The sequence below is a fragment of the Phlebotomus argentipes genome, unplaced genomic scaffold, assembly GCF_947086385.1.
Source record: "Phlebotomus argentipes unplaced genomic scaffold, Phlebotomus argentipes genome assembly contig_32, whole genome shotgun sequence".
Lineage (NCBI taxonomy): Eukaryota > Metazoa > Arthropoda > Insecta > Diptera > Psychodidae > Phlebotomus > Phlebotomus argentipes.
The window spans coordinates 2477874-2499149 of NW_026776187.1; the positions used below are offsets into that span (position 1 = coordinate 2477874).

The window sequence follows — 21276 nt, forward strand, 5'->3', positions numbered from 1 at the left end:
AAGGATGGCTTTTCACGATAAAATTTTTGGCATTACGATATGGGCGTTCACGCAACTGGACAATGATGGCCAATTTTCGACTTAAAGCGCTCCAACCAAATTCCCCAGATGACAGCAAAATTGTAAGAAAATCAGTAAGGATTTTCTCTGCACCAGTCTTAATGAGAAAACAATGAGACTTTGAGGGGACAGAAGTGAGGCGGAACTCCGTGAGTGAGTCATTGAGTGCAATTTTCCTCAAGAACTGCGCTGACAATTATTTTCAACGACTTCAGGTTTGATACCAAAAGCTCTGGCAACCTCGACAGGCGCGATCACAAATACAATATCAATCACGAGTTCAAGAGTCTTTTGACAAACAGCGAAAAGACCTTAACACCCAACACCACAATTGACCACCTTGGAGAAGCTTCTATTTGGCGTTAATGAAAAATTCCTCTTGTCAAATTGGGAGAACAGCGTCTCCCCACCCATGAAAGTGGAGCTTTTTTCATCACACACTCTGAATCAGCGAGCATTTTTCTAACTCTCTCAAATGACTTAATTGGGAGCTTGTGTGAAAAATTGGATTCCACAGTTGCAAACACACCCAAAAATAACACATTTCACCTTGATGCTGTACCTCAATGCAATAGATTACAAATTGTCTTGGGGCCACAATAAATTCATCATCGGCCACGATCACCACGGGGAGACTCTCGCGAGATCCGCCACGATCGGAGCTGTGTGGGAAAATTCCCTTAACACCACACAGAATTATACAATCTGTATGAAAATGGTTCTTGGGTGTGAGGAAAATGCCTCTATGAAAACTTCGTTAAGGACCTTTAGGGCTCTTCAGTCCGCGTGATTGGCCAGAAGAGTCGCAAAATTAATTGAAACACCGCGAAACATGCTTAGTAGATCACGACACCTTATTAAGTGTGACATTTTGTGACAGAGAACAATGAAGAAATAAATTTGGCATTTTCAGAACATTCTGTGACTTCTCCGCATGTTGTGCGTAATTCAGAGTGACTGGAAATGTTAGATAATCTTAAGCCTTTTATCGTGCATTCGTTGATGGGCATTGATGAGCGGAAACATCTGAGAAAAGCTCACAAAAGCTGATAGCTCTATTGATGGTGTGGGAATTGGTCGTAAATGCAGATTGTGGTGAATTGAGACAGGTCAGGTGTGAGATGGAGATCAAATGGCCTCATAAAAGGAGAGTTTTTACTGGTCAATCAGCACATGAAATCGCCATTGAATGAGCTAAAAATAGCCGGATCTTTTCACTCTCTAAAGCAAATTGAGAGAGAAAGAGATTAATAATTGGATAACACCTCCTTGTTGTCAGTGCTGTGAATTGTTTACAAGAATCTCGAGATATTTGTGCATGGGGCAAATATTTCATGTTTCACTCTGAAAACACATACACGACAAAATGTTGATCACCAATCGATTGAGACAATGTAATTTATCGATAGATAATTTGCATGTAATTAGTTTGAATTGTTGTGGCGAATAGGCCGTCGTGGCAATTTGATATTGGCATCGTATCGACCCACGCTTCTGTGTTCGAATGTCGATCGTGTGCAGAATTAAATTATTGGCAAAATCGTCCTGCAGCGAGTAAGTATAATTGTTACGTATCGCGATGTTATTAGATCATCTTGCCGAGGGAAAGGGACATAATGCGTTACAATTATTTATCTATGGACAAAGAGTGTGTGTGTGTTAAAGTATGAATGTGTGGTGAAAGATTTTGAGTCGATATTGAGATAATAAAATTAATTTACAAACTTCTTTCTTATGTAACCACACTCGACGTGAGATTGTGTGACATGTCAATAAAAATGAATCATTTTCTCGTTCAATAAACCTCCTTCTCACTATGAGGGTTCACTACTCGAAAAATTACCCCAAGTATGGGATTTAATTAAATTTTATTTCTCCACGATCGATCTGTGATAGTACAATTAATGCCCATGATTTATATTTCCAATGCATTTTAATGTCGTCACATTGCGAATATTTTTCTGCGAGAGAAAAAAAACGTCTCTTTTTGGCTCATTTTGCTCAACACTCTCTTGCTCTTAATTGAATGTATGACAATGTGCGCGGTGATATTGTGAAATTCTCACCGCCCAAAACAACCGTGTCGCGATCACTGCGCGACTGGCGATCGAGGGCCAAGGAAGCCCTTCATGAGATCATCATGAGAGCACTTTCCTCTCCGTTTCGGTCCCATTCGGCGCGATGGGAACCCCCTCAGCAAAAAGACAACGATGGTGATCCAGTTTCACACCGTGTGGACACTCGAGTGACCTCCCCAAGTGACTGACTTTTATAATCTCGCGATCGGAGTGTAATTTAATTTCTTTTTTTTGCCCCTGCATTCACGAGGAAAATGAACGATGTCAATTGGTCTTGTTTCTGCGGATGAAGCCACACAGATTGGCATTGATCTAGCAAATTCAAATTTATTGCATAATTTTGTCTTGTATTTTATTCAAATTTTTATCACCAATTCACACTTGGCGCGATTGACTGGGCGAAGTGCAAACAAGGTTAATCGATTGCACAACAGGAGCTTAAAAGCTCAGTTCGTAGAAAGCTTGTCAATCCGATGGAATGCTGTCCCATTCGTGGTGTCTCATTAATTTACTAATTTTATGTATATCACCACGAAAATGTCCTCTCAGCTCAAGAGAATTTGACTCAACTCGAGATCACTTGCGATTTCAGCGCACTTTTACTCGTGAAGCGATTCATTGCCCATGAATAATAAATTCTTGAAGGAAAATCCGCTTATTTATCACTCGACTAGCTTGATAAATCTCTCAGAATGTAACAGGCAAACGTTGATAAAGTCAATTTCTCCTTAAACCATAATCTCTGAAAGTACAGGATTCGAAGGAAATAAATGATCAACGCTTGAAAGTTGTGAGATTATGTTTTTTTCTTCTTATAAACCATTGATAAATGTATCACTCGAGGTGCGACATCGCGGTTGTAAGTGATCAAGTTGAGAGGCAACATTAAAATTAGTGTGTATGTTTTTTTTTGTCAACGTAGGTCATTGGAATGCGAACGAGATCAATGAAAGATGGAGACAAACGGTGCAGAAAAAATTCCACGTGAGATCATTGGACAAAAAAGTAAAAGTGCCCAAGATGAAAAATCAATAAGATTTCAAGTTTAATTTCAATGTATTGGATTTGATTTTGCCGATGGGAAGGTTTCGCGCATATATTTCACACTTCACGAAAATTGCTCAATATATATATGTGATGTGAAATGCGCCCCTTCTCTAATTGTCCTGTGACGGGCAAATTGCAGTGCTAAGAGAATGTGGAAGTGATCTGTGCAATTGGTGATCTTGCGATAATACCAAATAGATCGTCGATGATCGCGTAAGACATCACTTTAGTAGCTGTGAATGTTGTTGCGATTATTTCTGCGTGGAAAAACACATCACAGGGCAATTACTGTAATAATAGCCTCTCGATTTTCACGTACACCCCATAAGCAATCTTTCTGCACTCCATTCAGAAGGGAATATCTATTTCACTCCCAATTGAATTCAACAAACAACTCTTTTTCTTTGGGCTCTTTCACTCCCGCGCGTATCGCGCTTTGGGCGATTGGACGTGATCTGCAAATTAATACACTTGTATGTGAGGCTTTATTGAGAAAACACAATTGCAGAGAGTACTGCAGTGAATAAAAAGGAACAACAAAATCTACCATTTCTTTCGCTATAAATTAAATTATAAATTATTGCACACCAGAAATCTCAGGTGATTTCACGCGATCGCAGGATGGTTGTCGATCTCTTATCGGCGATAGGAGATCTCTACTATGATGAGTAGTAGTCTGAGTTGTATTTTGCGTAGACTGGCACGACTCGCACTTTGTCCTTCGACAGCATGGTCTGCACCATTCGCGAGGACGCCACTCTCTGCTCGTAGGAGTCTTCGGGGAACAGCACGGGTCCCTCTTGCCGCGACGGCTTGTCCACGGTCCTGAAGTAGCTGGAGTACTCGATCCGGGGGGATTTGTACTTCGACGAGTAGTGCTTGAATCCCGACGAGGAGTACGACCGCGGGGGTTTCTTCGGTCTGATCGTGTAATGGTGTGGTTTGTAGGCCGGTGAGTAGATCTGATTGAGGCGAGGCCTTTCGCCACCCGGTGGGAAGGGATATTTCTCTTCGGGCTCGTCGTGATATGATGCCGGCTGCCATTCTTCGAAGTACTGGCGATATCGCGACAGATCGGGCGGAGTTTTGCGCTCGTACTCGCCGTGATTGATGTAAATGGGTCGATAGTCTCCGCTGGCTTCGTAATTGTGAGACTTGTGGACCGGACCATCGGGTCTCAATTCGATCAGTTGCGGTATTGTCTTGATCGTCTTGGCCAAATCCACGGGATTCTTATCATAATCCCGGCCTCGTAGATCCGAACTCAGCACAATGTGCTCCTGATCCTTGCTGTAGTGGTTGATCTTTGACTGAGACGACTCATCGTCCTCCAGATATGTGGCAATCGGATGATCGTACGTCTCCGATCGCGCATTTCCCGAGGGATCGTCGTGAGGATGGACGTTGGGTCCTTGAGTTTTCACCACCGCATTGAAACCATTCGCGGCGTCTGCGGTGTAGTCAACGATCCTGATGGATCCATCGGGCTCGACAACGCTGTAGTGACCCTTTATCACGCCACCATCGCGATGCTCCCACTGAGATTTCACGTCTCCTGTGTGAACGTCCTTCACGCCATAGCTGAAAGCGTATCCGGGGTGTTCCTAGAATGTGCAGAAAGTTGCGAAATTGTGTACTTTTTATAACGCCCATTCGACTTTACGATCATAATTATGGCCATAAAGCATTTTCACAGCTTCTCCATCACAAGACAGTGGCTAAAATTGGAATAGGGCCTCGTGGAGAATTTTGAAAAAAAATATAGAAATAAATTTTCTTTTGCCTGATTTTTAGTTTTATATAAAAATTATGATTTCTTTTTCTCATTAGCAGTTGTTTGTACAATCAATTTGTCGATTTAATCTACGTGAAAGCCTACACATAGTAATGCAGGTTTAATGATAATAATTCCCAAGCATCTCTCTAATGACCACAGGAGAGGATCGACTGGTTAAAGGCGAGCAGATATTACCAGTTTTATGGAATTCATAAAATATTATAATGACACAGTTGGAAATGAAATTTATTAGAAAACTTCTCTCCTCAGTGAATATGATTTTGCATATGAAAATTTGTGCGATTTCTGATGAGTTTATTAGTGCTGAGTAATCTCTCCATTTAGCTTAAGTGATATTTATGCAAATGTCGTGCAATAACACAATTTAATTGGATGACCTACAATTTGAGCCTATGCCACACAGATGATTTCCTAACATTGCAAAGGCAACAAACTAATTGTGGAAAAATGTGCGCGTGGTGGAAGAAAAAAGTCCCCAGAGACACCTCAATCAATGCACACAGTGTGCAAGAAATGTCAGTGGAATGAACGTGATAATGCTAATTTTCTGCCACATCGAGCAATTACAGTTGGATGGAAAAATATTGTAATTAAATTAAAAAAGAGCAAACATATGCTATACTTGATAGCCAATTTTCTAATCTCACTGACAATGTTGCAAAATAAAATGAAATAGATTATTAAAAGTGTACAAGAAGTCGATGTTCGTTTTCCAAGCTGGACTGCACAACACTCTCTTTTCACTCGAATACGAGCAACATTTAGCTCAACACTGGCAATGGTAATTAAAATCCGTCCATTTGGCAATCAGTGGCAAATCCACAGTCTCTAGAGTGTTGTAGATAGAGAGGAAATGAATGATTGCGGGATGCTTTTGATAAAACTTTCTTCTTCTGCTCAATGTCTGGAGCCTTTTGAAAAACTTCTAGACATTTTCTATGCAAAGTATGCATTAAGGCATTTTACCTAAATTGTCTACGCATTTCAATTTCTTCAGCAACTTCTCTCTCGCGCCATTTTTTGCATCAAATATGGAGATGTTGTTGGAATTGATTACTTGATTTACTTAAATGCGATTCTAGCCTCAGGCTTCTCTATTCCGTCTCTCCACGTACTGGAAACCTTCCTCTCTCGAACTGAATGTGTGTCTATAAAACCACTTCTTTTCGTATTGATACAGAGCCATGTTGGCTATAAGAATTCTGCCCGAAGAATTGAATTTCTTTTGAATAAATCTTCTAAAGACTGTATAAATTCGACAGGAAATGCTGTGATCTTAGGAAGGGGTTGAAAATAATTAATCAAATCACTGCGTGACGATTATCAACACGATGCTGTATAATCATTTTTTCACCATCATGGATGAATGAAGAAAAATTTGCAATGTGTAAAAGTGGCAGTTGGAATTCACTCCATTCCAATAAAATCCATTTTCCGCCACACACAACAATGTTCTTGGACGCGTGTTGGACGCATTACGCAAGATTCAACAATTCCTCAGCATTCTTGTCAGGAACTATTAACGCTCTTTTTTTTTCTCTCTCTCCTTTTATACCCCAGTTTTATTATTGTATTATTTTTAAGCTACCCAGAGTTGGCCTTTTTTGTCTTGTGCGTCGAAGGGAGCGAGAAGAGAAAGAGCATCCAGTGGTATGGCGCCAATTAATCAAAATAAATTGCATTGGCGGTTGTGAATTGAGAGTAAAATTGTTGCCATGGGGGTCGGAGGAGGAAAATTGAAAGCCATGGAGTCTGTAGAAGAGCGTTAATTGTGGACTTTTCCACTTGCGCTATCAAATGGAGTCATTTACAATAAAGTATGGAGACAATTTACGCCAAGAGGAAATTGCGAGAATTCCGCAGGGAGGCATCAAAGTGCTGAGAAATGTTCATGTCTCTGCATAGACGTGCGTTTCGCGAGAAAATCTCGCGAGAGTTTCACTCAACCTCTCGCTGACTTGAGCGCGAGGATTGCCCAACTGATTTCTCAAACCTGTATTCAACATCCTTCAGGATGATCGCCATGGTGAGCACTGTTTGGCCAACAAGGTTTTAACACATCGCGCGCCAATGGAGTAGTTGGAGCATTTGAGAGAAGTGTTTATATGGCAAAATTGATATTCATAAATCACTGCACTTTTTGTGTCTCTCTCTCTTTCACACAAAATGTGTCGCCCACAGAATGGAGATTAAAAGTGCGTAAAATGTGTAATTTATTTCAAGATAAAATATCTCAATGCGAATTTATTAAAAGTGTGGCGTGGTGAAAAAGTAAATTAAATTATACGTGACGTGTGTGGCACGAAAATCGCGTTCCACCTACTATAAAATAATTAGAGAATATATTTATATGTTTTGTAAGAAAAACTGACCATATTGGATTTCATTGCATTTCATATACATCGCACAGATCTGTGTTGACCTGCATTTACCTCTTTTCAATATTCTACTAAGTACCAATATTTTCTAATGTTCAATAAACTCCGCATGAACTATTATCGTATTTAATTGAACTCTTTGCAACTTTGTGCTCGTGGAAAGGTCGTCAGCGTCATTTCGGTGCATAATAACTTAATTCTGTATTTATGGGATATTTTTCACAATGATTTGTTAGTCTAATGGCCACTCGAATCCACTGCGTTGGAGTGTCTAACATTTCTCTTCGGCAAACTGAAAACTGAGTGAGCTTTTATCAAATATTCCTGGGAAACTTAAAAAATACGTGAAATTTTCTCGCTGAAAGCAGCTTGACTTTGTCAATTGAGTCATAAAGCTACTGTCAAACTGAATTAATAAATTTCAAATTATTATAATTGAAATGTTTTATTATAATTACAAATCAGTGCCAATCAAGTGGCTTTTATGTTTCTCTGCTTGAACATAATCGTAATCCCAGCTTCCATAGCAAATGTACGACATTCGAAAGTTCTAATACATAATGTAAAATCTGAGAAAACAGAATTCCTCTAAAGATAGCGATTTGCCGGTGCGGCGACCAAATGAATATTCATGGAGATCTGCAGTGGGAACCTTGGCGCAAACGAATAACCTGAGTGAGAGAGACACACGCATAGGAATTCAAGACGAAAAGTACCAATTAGCAGATAATTTACAGGTAAAACTAAAGAGCCAGTTTATCAAAATATTCATTTGGATTGACACAGTAGAATGTGCATTGCTGGTTTTGCGCGAGTCGCGCAGCCTTATCATAAAATGGTTTTCAATTCCACTCTTGAACCACATTTAGTGGCGGATTATTTATGTCTGGGCTGTCGATAAATTACAATTGGCAAGAAAACTCTGTGTGTGACTCTTTTTTTTAGGTCTCTTGCACCACTCTCTCGTCATCATATCTTGGGGTATATTATGGGATAAAATAAATTAATTATATGGTTTTCTCTACTGAGCCACTGAGAGTGTTTAAGAGAGCGACTGCTCGTGCACCAGCTGAAGCACATAATTTATTTAAAAGCTGCCTCTACGATCACCAAGATAACAATCTGCACATTTTTTTTCATGCCTCTTTGTCTTTTTTCCCAGCACTTTTCCGCCGTGGCGGCGGGGAGGGAGGTGGAAAATTCACAGATGAATTTATAGTGCAACTTTTGCCAATTCAGGTCATACTTTGACTCTCGCTCGTCCGAATCGTACTAATTGATCCACACCCAATTCAATTAGGGGCCATTTTCTGCACACCAAAAGCTCTTGTGCGCGCGCGCGAAAGCTCACTTACATATTCAGGCGCATAGGACATGTGCAGGGCCGAAGCTCCGTGATTGGTCACGTCCATGAGGAGTGTCGTGATCACAAAGAGTTTCCACATGGTTGAAGCTATCTGCAAAGGAGGAGAAGAAGAAAAAAAAATTGGCCGTAAATTAACTCTCTCGCTCTCCCTTCTTTAGCACCATAAGGCAATTATTTAACAACTTTGACTCTCCGATTGGGAAATTCGTCCGACACAGGTTGTACTGCACATTCTAGAAAACTCAAAATCGTCGATAAGTGTGCGTTTTGCCAATTAACTCAATAGACAGTACATGATTGTGATATTTTTCGCTGTAATTGTATGAATTTATGAATAAATTGCGCACTTTCCCTGCATTTGCCGATGAATTGTGCGAAAGTGGAAAAAGGGAGAAAAAGGAGTGAGTCACAAAAGTCGAACAAGTGATAGCAATTTTCCACAGAAGCACTGCAAAAATGCATAAATGTTGGAAGCACCTCAATATCTGCAAAATTGCATACCGGCTCTTGAGATACAGAGAGTTAGTTAATAATAAGACATGCCAAGATGAAAAATAATATAACTGAGCGACACTGTGGATATGACTTTTGCATAATTGACACATCAGACATTTTTTCACCCAAATGATGTTGTTCAGTTTCCAATGAAATTAATTTATTGCAATGTGCGTGCAATTGCGGGTAAAATGCAATTAAATGTTAATCAAACATGTGAAATTTTTCATTATTTCGCATATGGGAAAAAGAATTACGAGTGCGCCTCGGGGTGTATTATTTTAAATTGGAAAATTTGTTTGTCTTGTACTTGTTGGCGGTGTGTCATATGGAAATGAGCCATGGAGGCGCCTGGTGTGTTTGCAGAACACTTCTCGCGTTCACTTCTTGTTCTCGTTTGGCATGCAAAATGCACTCTAGAGAGTGAGACACAATTATTTGGCTGCTGACTATTGCCTGGGGGAAATGGGAGTTTTATTGATGGTAAATTGAGTGAGAAATTACTCGGCGATAAGTACAATTACTGCGGAAGACAATTTTTCAATTATTTCCCCATATATTGACACTCGATTGCTAATTCACAGCAATTGCAATGGGAGTTTCCCACGAGTTGCGGATGGAAAATCGCGTATTAAACAAAAGTTTCCATGTATGAACATTGGTGAGGAAAATGTGGGATAATCGCCCAGTGTATTTTGCTGTATTTGTAGTCTTCATAAGCCATTATTTAAGGCATTATTCACTAGTACATCGTACTGAGTGGGTCTGCTTTGAAAGACTGCATATTTCATCGAATTTAAATACTAAGATTGCAGATAGAAATCACCTTCCAATCAGCAAAAGGCATTCTTCACACATTTGTGTCTAAAAGTGTCGTGATACTTTTGAACAATTGACTGTGAGCACAGAAAATTCACGTGTTGACAGAATATCCATTCATGCAAAAGCCACCGAATCACCTCACAAAGAGAGCTTGAAACTGCGAGCTTTTCTTGCAAATCACTTGATCACTTTGAGTGCACTTTTCACTTTGTCACTTGAGCATCTTCAGTTTGGCGTATTTATACCTCTGCGGAGAGGTTTTTCTGCTTCTCCTGAAAATGGCTCTTTCACGGCGCAACATGATCATGAATCACCCACTTGACTTGCACAACGCACACAGTCGCGAGACCTTGGCAATGAAAGTTAGAAGAGATTCGCCGCGATGATGGTGGGAGAGAGCAGAATATGTTGAGGAAGATCGTGGTTGCAAGCGGGGAAAGATCGAAAGGAGTTCGCGCGAGCGCGCGGCCAAGGTGAAATTGAAAACGCTGATTCTTTTGCAAAATGCACGAAAGTATCGGGAAAAGGTCATTCACGACAAACACCGCGCATTTATATATGGCAATCGGAGATCGTGATCGTGTTCTTTGAAGTCACTATCACGACGCGCGATCAGCAATGCCAGGAGCTTTTCTGCACTCTCCATGGCGAGCTTTTTTTCTTTCTTTCTTTCTTATGCATCTCTGTTGTTTCACTTTCAGTGAGATGTGTGACCATTTCACTCACATTCACCGGAAAACCAGTTTGCTGATGATCGTGAGAGAAGCGCAAGATCTTCATAGGTTGCTGTAGGTCAATAATATCATCCACACGGATTCGCAGATGCGATTGTGTGTGTTACGGAGAGTGCATAATTTTTCCCGCGTAATCCAATGTTTTCGAGATTGAAAGGGAGAAATTTATTAGCTTCTACTTTGATATTTTCACTTTATTCTTGAAACAGTTTCGATTTCTACTCAGAGCTGGTTTTTCTCCTCCGTGAAAATGAAATCGACATTGTGATGAGAAGGGGGTTAGTGACACGATCTCGCGTATGCAGTTCGTCCGTCTCATTATAACTAACATGAAGAGTTAATATTCCAGAATTAGTATTTGCACTCAGTATTAGATTAATTGACGATAGTAATATATATATTTTTTTCCATATGGCAATTAGTTCAATGGCTGTGGAATTGAAAGAAAATGTTGAACTTGAGACGAGATGAACATTGTCAGTTTGCTGGCGGTGATCTTTCCCCGATTCAGTGGCTGTATAATTGAATTTCTTTTAGAAAAGCCTACCCGACAATATAACAAGTTCAACGTGATCATTATGAGTGAAGTGATTGGCATTTTATGGCGATCGTGAGTGGTGAGAAGAATTCTTTTCACTGCATGCGAGCAATCGCCGAAAAGATCACGTCCAAATATTGCTCGCCCAGCTAGAGACATTGAAAGGAGACACACTCTTGTTTTATAATTTATTTTCAGCATATAAATAGAGCTATTAACAATATTTATGAGCTTTTCATCGTATTTATCTCTAGCAAATTTGATGATATGAAGGCGTTTGATAATAATTGCTAGAAAGTGAAAACATTAAGTTTCAATTAAGGGTATATTGGCTATGTGTCATCATCGAGAATGGAGTGCTGTGGAGTATTATCACAAAACTTACGGCGCGGATGGACTTTGGGATGCTCTACTTGATCTACGTGTTGATGGGAAGGATCTACAAATAGAGGTTGTTATTATTGTAGCTATAAGCTCCGTGGTGATGGTGGCCATATCCGGCGCCGAAGCCTCCATCGAAGCCAGCTCCGCCGAATCCTCCGGCTCCGCCAGCGCCTCCTGCGCCACCAAATCCTCCAGCACCACCAGCGCCCCCGAAGCCTCCAGCACCACCAGCGCCGCCGAAGCCTCCAGCGCCTCCGGCGCCGCCGAATCCTCCAGCTCCACCAGCACCGCCGAATCCTCCAGCGCCGCCGTAGATATGAGGATGGTGAGCGTGGCCGATCTTCTTCACGATCGCATTGAAGCCGTGGTGCTTATCGGCCACGTACTCCACAACGCGCTTCGTGCCATCGGGCTCATACAGGTAGTAACCGCCTGAAAGTATGGGAATGCGAGCCTCAATTCGTGATCGCTTGACTTGAGAACAGTCGCTGAGACACTCACCTTTCACGGAGTCACCGTGTCTCTGCTCCCACTGTTTCTTGTGGTCGCCAGTGTGGAAGTCTTTGACTCCGTAGTCGAATTTGTAGTGCGGATAGTGCTGCAAAATAGTCAGGGGTTGAAGGGCTTGGAATGCTCAGCAGGAATATTGACACTCACCCAGTAGTGATGGTGATCACCACCATATCCGTATCCTCCAATGTCACCGCCGCCGAAACCTCCGCCAGCTCCTCCAGCTCCTCCAGCGCCACCCCCGAAACCGGCACCGCCGCCGAATCCGCCATCAGCACCCCCGCCGAAGCCACCCCCAAAGCCTCCACCGTAGCCATAGCCACCCCCGTAACTGTTATGGCGATCGTGTCTGTGCACATAGCTCTGGGCGACTCCGGCAGCAGCCACGGCGACGCACGCGAAGAAACTCACCACCTGCAGAATTGTGTTTCCATTAGTCAGATGTTGGTGGAAATCATTGAAGAATATTGCAGCAATTTCGCGCAAAGAAATTACTTGCGGAACCATAGAAAAAGACGGTAAACAAGCAATGATTTCCCAAGGATTTTTCACTTTAATACACCCAATGCCAATGTGAAGAGAAGTTTTCATGGTTGAGTAGCAGTTGGTGCTTTGGAAATTGCACTACTCTGCGGGTTGAGTGGATGCAATTAAGTGATATATTGCAATAATTAAAAGGGAATTGATTTTATATAACAGTTTCGCACCTTTTCTATAGAAATACGCAAAAATATTGAGTGAAATTAGATGGCTGATTGAACAAAGCGACTGCCAATTTCGAATTGTACAATTGAATGTAATCCTTTGTGATACACTTTGAGATATGTTTAGGAATTTCTGCGAAATGTATGTTGATGAAATGCAGCGATAAACTTATAAAGAAACATTACGTGAAATATTAAGTATGATATGATGTGCAAATTGAAAATATCGAGCTTGGAACACGAGTAATTACATGATTATGCATAGTCTAACATTTAATATGAAATTTTCTGACTGGTTATCTCTACTGTTCATAACGTTTATATTCCGCTTTATTTGGTTATACCAAATCAGTCATGAAATCACGCTCAATGCTAATCTTGCATCAATTTAATTGATTCACAGAGATTGTGTAAGTCGATAGTATTTTGATATAGAGCACTAAGGATTAACACTCCTTCCAGAATGACTTAACAATCCACAGTTTCATCCTTATTGAGCACAACACCTTTGGCGAATTTGTCACTTGTTATTAAGTCAGAATATTCTAAAAATACCTTGAGAGTCTGCATCCTTATTTATATTATATTAAAGCTCTTCTGAGAACGCCTGCGAAGAACACGAGGAAAATTCGCACTGCGTGGCAGGTGAAAAAAGACTGATGGTCTGGTTACCCACCATGTGAGCTTTTATACAAGAACAATTTAAGCTGTGCAGTGCTGAAATGTGCAGAGAAAGATTGCACCCACCACCCCAACTAATTGAAAACAAACAATAAATTATTTGCCAACACATTCCGATCGAAAGTGGAGTATTGTGAGTGATTTTCAATTTTCTGCCGCGACCTGAAAGACTGGGAGAAAGAGAGAAAAAAAAGCCACTGAGATGGTAGGGAACAACGCAACTCTCTTTACCCAATGCCCTTTGTGGCAAGGCGATTTGCAAGAAAAAAAGGCGATGAAGTTTGCACTCGATCAGTGGCGAAGGTGCAACATTTTCTCAGTGATTTTGATGCAACAAGAATGCACCGCAAATTGCACCAAATGTCTTGGCAATTTATGCATGCTCTGGGTCTTGTGGTGTCTTGTTGTCCACACACACTCTTGAGGAACTGAAAAATATCTGGAAATCTCCCATGAATTTTCGCCCTCCGCGCGCAAAATGTGAAGAAATTTCCTTTCTCACCTCTTTGCCAATCACGATCACAACATTGTCGTGTAATTTCATCAGTAAATCACACCGGAGGGAAGACGTGAAAAAAAAGTAATTTATTCAAGAAATATTTCAATTAACATTATTTCCCTGGCGTATAGAATGAAATTCAATTTAAAGCAAACACTGCTTACACACTTTTTTGCATCTCAAGTGATAATGACTGTAATTTCAGGTGGTAATTTGTAAAATATCACCATTAATTTTCATCTCTATTGGCTCTTAATGGTCTCACAGTGAGATCGGATTTGAGTGACGAGTTGTGTCACAACCTGTGAAAAACCATAATTAATCGATTAATAATTTTTCTAGCGTGTCTCCACGGCGGCGGGTGGGCGACCAGGCTGAATATGACGCCAGAGCGTGAAAGAAGTGCAGACTGTGCAAAAATGCACCTGCAATTATGTTGCAATTAATTGCAGAGAGTTTTTGCCTATTGCAGAAAATACGTTACATGGTCAATTTGCAGGGTGAATGTGGGGCAGAAAGGGTGATCACTCGCCATGGATCATAAATCACGGTTCCGTTTGTCATTTCGCGGTAAAATTGCTGGGAAAAGAGGTTCTGAAGAGAAAATGAAATTTGCTCATTTATAGGACGAAATATTACACAAACAATATTTTGTGAAAGACATCATCAAAGTAGTTATTAAAGAGCAGAAAATGTTAATTAACTTCTTCTCAGTTAAATCTTCAAATATTCAAATTTTCACACTTAAGTTTTCCTTCTCAAATGACATGAAAAAAAACATAAAAAGACGCATCTTATTTCTTTTATATGGATTTTTGCAGATGTTACCAAATCACTTTCTTCCAGTGCTCAGTATTTTTTCTCTCTCTTGTTTTATAATACATATGGAGTATTTTCTATGCAAATAGAAAGGAACTCTTCATATAATATCAAACAAAAACTCTTAAGTAAAATGGATCATTGATTTCAAATCGATTCACCTAATTGATTAAATATATTCGTGCATAGAAATAGTCTGAATATTTCCATAATCCATTTTGCTCTGAATATATTTTGCATTAAGCGCACTTCCTGTAAGTCAAAAGCCAATTCCTGCGCATGCATTTTAACCCACATAAAAGCTCTGGTGGAAGGAAGCTCGCGCAATAATTTCACCTCACTTGATGCGTCCCTTTCGCGGCATTAATCTGTGCCATGCACATGAATTTAGAAGGTCTCTCGAGTCGCTGCTTTTTCACTGGAGCACAAACAGATGGTTTTTCTGTCTGCATTCTTCACTTTTCCATCTTCTTTTGTCAAAAGCACACTCGCAATGTAATTGTTGTGCTCTATTTTCTCACCTGTGATCATTGATGTTTATCACGATCGCATTACTCTCGTGTGTCTTTCGCGGTGCACATTTGCACGATTCCCATCAATTCGAGTTGTGCACGCTGAAAAAAAAAGGCGCCGAGAAGTCAATTGAAGTGTGAACAAGAAGTGAAGTGACGATGGTAATTAATAATAAATGGGATAATTTGCCTTTTCAATCACGCAGTGAGACCATAAGTTTGACACAGTTCAATTGCGAAATGCCACCTTTTTTGTGCACCTCCGCGGCGAAGAAGAAGAATTTAAGTGAGACATTTTCGAATGTCTCGAGCCCAAAAAGTATACCTCTAATGTTTCCAAAACCTGAGGTCGTCAATGTGAATGTGAAGGCTGACGGCGTTTGGTGGTAAAATATTTAGACAGGTCGATTTTGAGTATGACTTTTGCTGCTGAGGAGATTCAAATTGGCATGAGAAGGTGAGAAAGAAGCACGATGTGAACAATTAAAAGTAATTTTGTGAAAAATTGGCCAATTTAGGAGAGCGCTCAAATTGATGTGATGATGAAAATATAGGCGCTGATCGCTGGCTTTCGCCTTCAATCAACGAGGAAGCCTCAACCGAAGGCGACAGGTGAGCAGTCGATGGCATTTGCAGATGCTTCAGGTGAATCGATTAATGAGGAGGAATATTGTGGGTTGTGAAACGCTCACGCTATTTATAACACTGGGTCGTCTGCACAACATTATACAACATATCGCGAGATGGTGCTAAAATTTCACTTTTTCTCGATAGCGCGAGAGAGAATTGATGGAATTTGAAGGCAAACACCGCGGCGCAGTCAATTCAGAACACTCTTGTCTCACAGGCGAAATCCCTCCACGATATCTTCCTACGCTCCTTGTCTTTCTTTCAGTCTGCGATTGCACCATAAGTAAAGAATTCTCATTGAATTAATGTTAAAGAAAAAAAACTGACACGATACTCATTGAAATCGATTTATTGAGACATTGAGTCAATGGAGAAATCAAAAAGTGCAGGCTTTTTAAAAGGATTTCACTTATATCTTGCCGACTTTTTACTCACTTTCTTCCAGTGCTGAAAAAAAGATGTTTCTTTTTGGGGATTGTCTTCAGAGCCATAAAGTGTTTCACTTGTAGTAAATTCAGGCGTACAATCGAAAACCCACGATTGGAAACCCCTAGATTGATGACATGAGTCGTCACCAGAGGGCTAGGTCCTCACGCGAACGGAGAGAGGGGAACTCACTTGGCTTTCGGTGCTGTGAGTCAGTCTCCTCTGAGTGGTTGAAGTTCGCCTGTCGATCCGCACCTTCGGGAGCCCATTCATAGGATTTAAACCCGCTCTATCGAGTCATCATAAATTCGCTACACACTTGACGATTGAATATGTTTAATTTATGACTTCTGCATGTTAATATCCCATTAATTGAATTCTTCAGAGTAATTCCAGTTTACCCAGTTTTCAAATTCCTATCGAAATAGACCAAGATCACACTTTAGAGACGAAAACAAGACGATTGCGTGGGTGGCGGCTAAAATTTGCACTAATACTGTAACTACTTCTTTTCAAGACTTCAATTGAAATGGAGATAAATCATCAAGGCTGGGTTGAATTCAAAACTTACACGTCTTTTCACTCAGCATTGTATGTCTTAATACGGTAAATATTTTGGCAGTTTTTATTAGCAGAACAGTTTTTATTAAAAAAAAATCCTGTCTTTTCTCTCGAATTCTGCTCGCCTTTATGAATAAAACATTTCAAAGATAAGATTGTGAGACGTTAGATGTTGCTTTCGCCAGCTGAAAAAGAGTCTCAAATAGAGATAGTTGTAAGATTATTGAGAGCTTGAAAGCCTTCACTTCTTCTCTTCAATTCTGGGGTGATTAAGTTCTCTTTTCATGGAATTCAGGAAGATCTGGCGGATAGATAAAAAGTCGCAAAATCTCCACTCAAGAGCGTTCTTCGGCGGTGTTTATTTGGTGAAATATTGGAAAGGGGGCTGCTGAACGAGAGCCACCGGCTCTGCGTGCTGCACGGGCTGCAGAGGCTGCCGCCGGTCGGATGCTCTGGTGTAGATGAATTGGTACTGGTTGGAGGCTGGCGTTCTCGTTCTGATGGCTGTCCTGAAGCCGCTGTCGCCGCTCACTTCGTATCGCACGGTGCGAATGACGCCGCCGGGCTCGAGAAGAGCATAGCTTCCTGACACTTGATCACCTCGCCGTCCCTCCCAGTGGTCCATCACGAGGCCGTCCTGGGGATTGTCGATGGCGTAGCGGAATGAGTACTTCACCTAAAACGAGCGGGAGGGAAGAGAAAGTCACTCGATCGCGGCGATCGCGAGTGCTCTTCAGCGGTCACTTGATCACACTGACCTCATCGTCGCGGTGGTAATTCTTGTAGTCCGCGTAGAATTCGACGAATTGCTGAAATGTCACGCGAAACAGTAGAAATGTCACCAGGTACCGGAATATGATCTGAAATTGCATGACAATGGGATCAAATGTTAAGCAATATAATGTGTGGCAAATTCAGGCCATGATTATGGGTGGAGAAGGAGGAGGACTTTTTTACACGCCACACAGTCAAATGGCACAAAGAGGCAAGAAAAATATTTGAATTTCAATCAATCAAGAGCACTTTAATACGACACGAGTGATTGTTGATCTTCGGCATTCTTTCAGAATGATCCGCAAAGGATCCTAAAATCCACTGTCCTTGGCATTTTACTGTCCCACCGGAGAAGTTCTTTTTCGTGCTGGGTGTTTTTTTTCCGCTTAACTTCTTGCGGCATGATTTATTTGACAATTTGAGCACTCGGGGACTTTGTGAGCTGATCCGGAGCTGTTATAAGAAGACAGTTGGGCGGAATAAATATATTGAATATTAAACTCAACTTGCAAATAATCCAATTTGCAAATTTAACTACACAGTGTTGCAAATTCTTCGCTATTCCTATATATATAGGAAAATCATTCAATTATGCGATCATAAAGTCTCAACTGCGGCGATCTGTGATTATGCAGCTTTATGGAAGCGATCGCGATCGCTTGAGACACTCTCAGCGATCGTGACTCGCTGCAGAGCACCGCAGAAGTGATCAAATCATCGCTTTAATGTGCGATGAGAGAGTCTTTCCTCATGGAATCGGAACTGTGCACTCAGAGCAGCTGGATTTCATGCTCACTTCCTCAACTCGAGAACCTGACCACAGTCAACCTTCGCTATTGTAATTGCTTCTCGTGTTTTATACAGAAGACACTCTCTGACCTTCTCCGCAGCGTAAAAACAACATCGTCGTAAACGGTTACAATTTCAGAAAAAAGAAACATTCTGCGCTGCAAGTGTCACGACTCGTAATGCTTTTAATACAATGTGGGTAACTAAAATATCTTCTCTTGTAGTTTATATATATTTTAATTGTCCGAAATTAGCATTTTTTGGGCATTTTTCCCCATAAAGACACGCATATCTGTGATCGAGTTTTTTCCCAGTCGCCGTTTTTGGTTGTTTTGCCTCATCGTCTCTGAACTTTTTTTGCTGGGTATTTTTCGTGTTACAGAAATGTCATCAAATGCCTTTGGGCACAATTGATCTTTTGCTTTACAGTTTCTTCCACTCACACCCAAAGTGCTAATCCTTTGACGAGACTTTTTGCAGTTAAACCGCTCTAGATATAACAAGACTGATATGGATTTTATATATTTCATGAAATTTTTCAAAATATACGAATTTAATTGCACGAATGAATTTCCAGTGTCTAGATAGTAAATCTCTTAGTTAAATCTCAGATTGAGAAATGAACTTCTTTGCTGTAGAGTTTATGGTGAAAATTTTATAATTAGAGACATTATAGATTTTGAAAAAGCACTAAAAATTTATTGAATTGCTTTCAGGTCACTTAATTTTTAGGATCTCTCCAACATTATCTCCAGAGCAACTTTGCAATTCACAAGAGGTTATCACAGACATGCATAAATTTATCTTGATTTCACACGGGTTTTTTTTCTGTTCCATAAATTATACTACTTTATAATAGATGATATCTTCATGAAATACAAAATGCCGTGATCTCGTAAGTCGTGATGATGCGCAAGAAACCATAATCTTCAGGTTACCGAGTTTTGATAGTCTCGTAATTCGTCCGATTAACATTCATGTTATTCGCATTTAATTGACAAAACAGTGTCCTGTTGAAATTTTCAATGATTACCGCCAAAACATATGCCGGAAACTTTCTTCAGGCAATACAGTTGGAAAAGATCGGCCATGAATGTGAAATTGAACGCCGCCTAATATGAATTTCATTGAGATTTCATCAGTGCAAGATCATTGGATTATCACACAGGCATCATATGGCGATCCCACGTAAATTGACTGACAAATTTACCCAAATTGATTCTTGCACAACATAATCGGTGAGTGTTGAATACATTGAATGCGGTGGACGGAAAAAAGAGATCACCAAAGGTGACTGCGCGACAGGAAGTAAAGTGTCTCAAGCGATAAGATTAAGTAATTATACAAGAAGTTCTTATTGGTGTATGGTTTGAAGTGAAAATTGTATGAATATTTAATGCAGATGATAAGAGTGACTCTCTGACGGATTGCGTAAGTCATCCGCGATCGATATGGACGCCGTCTGCGGATGGGAACTTCATGCGCGAGACTCACACGATCGCGAGTCAGCGAGAAGATGGATGAGAGGAGAATGTGACAATATAATCCAATTACTTGTCGAGGAGACGCTATTTAATTAAATTCTATTAAATAATTTATATTGAGTGGAGGTGATTTTTTTCTTGTATCATGAATTATGTATGATTTATGTCTTCCCACTGCGCGATAGTCATACGTAAGCCCACCTTCTGAACGTCCATCAACTTAGTCGGCGGACGGTGAGTCGCGAGCGACTCGCACGCGACATCTCAGCAACGACACTGCGCCCAGGGAAGTGAGAAGTGTGCACGAGTGGAGTGGCAAGAAGTGTGTGAAATTGATTCGATTGGTGAAATTGTGTGCAAATTTTCTCACTCTGGCTTTTCAATAAACAATCGCCGGGTGATCTCTCTTTCTCTCGCGGGCGTGCGCACTCTGTTGCACAAAAGGGCACGGGAAAGGGAATTGTTTATTTGAGGTGCGCAGCATTTCCGGGAGAGACTTCTGAAAATTTATTGGCCTACTCGACTGGCTGAGGTACGAATTATATCGAGAGGAAATAATTTGCGACAACATAAATTATTCACTGGACGTGGTGAGTTCTGCAGAGGAGAGTTTCGCGCGGTGTTTCTCTATGCTTAAATTTGCCAGCAATTGCTCAACACACACAGCGTCTTCCGAGAGAGGCAACAAGAGTGTCAAGAACACGCGGCGATCTCTGTGGCTTTTTTTCATCTCCTCAATGTATACACTTTTCAATTAAACGCCTGGAAAATAAATAATGCAATTAATTTATTAATTTCTCATTGTTCATTGTCACGTTTCATCACTGCAAGACGCTTAGAATTCAGCATTATGTACTCAAGATCACTGAGACTTCCATTCTCCGGGTGATTTTTTCTCCTTTGCGCATTTACATAACATGAAAGTGAATTCAAAGGCCATTCTTTGGACGAATTTGTATCGGGATTCACTGATGTGTTGCCGAAAAACCACAGAGTGTGAAAGATATGTTAAAAGGAATCTATAGGAAATATTAGTCAAATCGCCATTGGCTACTTACTTACTTCGTGGTAATTTATTGAATGAATAAAAGAAGTGCATAATTATACCTTCTTGCGAATGTCGCAATGGATATGTTATTAAATTAAACTGCCAGAGAAAGAATGCTAATCTATTTGTTCGAGCTTAT

The 21276-nt window shown here is 40.6% G+C and overlaps 3 protein-coding genes across 3 annotated transcripts; all 3 read right to left on the minus strand.

The window, feature by feature from the left end:
- Positions 1 to 3736: 3736 nt before the first annotated feature.
- Positions 3737 to 8785, minus strand: LOC132264252 (uncharacterized). The gene is made up of 2 exons (XM_059764368.1): positions 8717 to 8785; positions 3737 to 4789 (listed from the first exon to the last, which is right to left on the minus strand). The coding sequence occupies exons 1-2, from the start codon at positions 8771 to 8773 to the stop codon at positions 3845 to 3847; spliced, it is 1002 nt and encodes a 333-aa protein (XP_059620351.1). The 5' UTR covers positions 8774 to 8785; the 3' UTR covers positions 3737 to 3844.
- Positions 8786 to 11755: 2970 nt separating this feature from the next.
- Positions 11756 to 15365, minus strand: LOC132264254 (adult-specific cuticular protein ACP-20-like). Its single transcript, XM_059764369.1, has 4 exons — positions 15255 to 15365; positions 12358 to 12624; positions 12202 to 12298; positions 11756 to 12132 (listed from the first exon to the last, which is right to left on the minus strand). Exons 1-4 carry the CDS (start codon positions 15363 to 15365, stop codon positions 11756 to 11758), a joined length of 852 nt encoding a protein of 283 aa, XP_059620352.1.
- A 1438-nt stretch (positions 15366 to 16803) lies between these two features.
- LOC132264255 (cuticle protein 19) lies at positions 16804 to 17914 on the minus strand. Its single transcript, XM_059764370.1, has 2 exons — positions 17801 to 17914; positions 16804 to 17718 (listed from the first exon to the last, which is right to left on the minus strand). The coding sequence occupies exons 1-2, from the start codon at positions 17912 to 17914 to the stop codon at positions 17401 to 17403; spliced, it is 432 nt and encodes a 143-aa protein (XP_059620353.1). The 3' UTR covers positions 16804 to 17400.
- Between the last annotated feature and the right edge of the window lie 3362 nt (positions 17915 to 21276).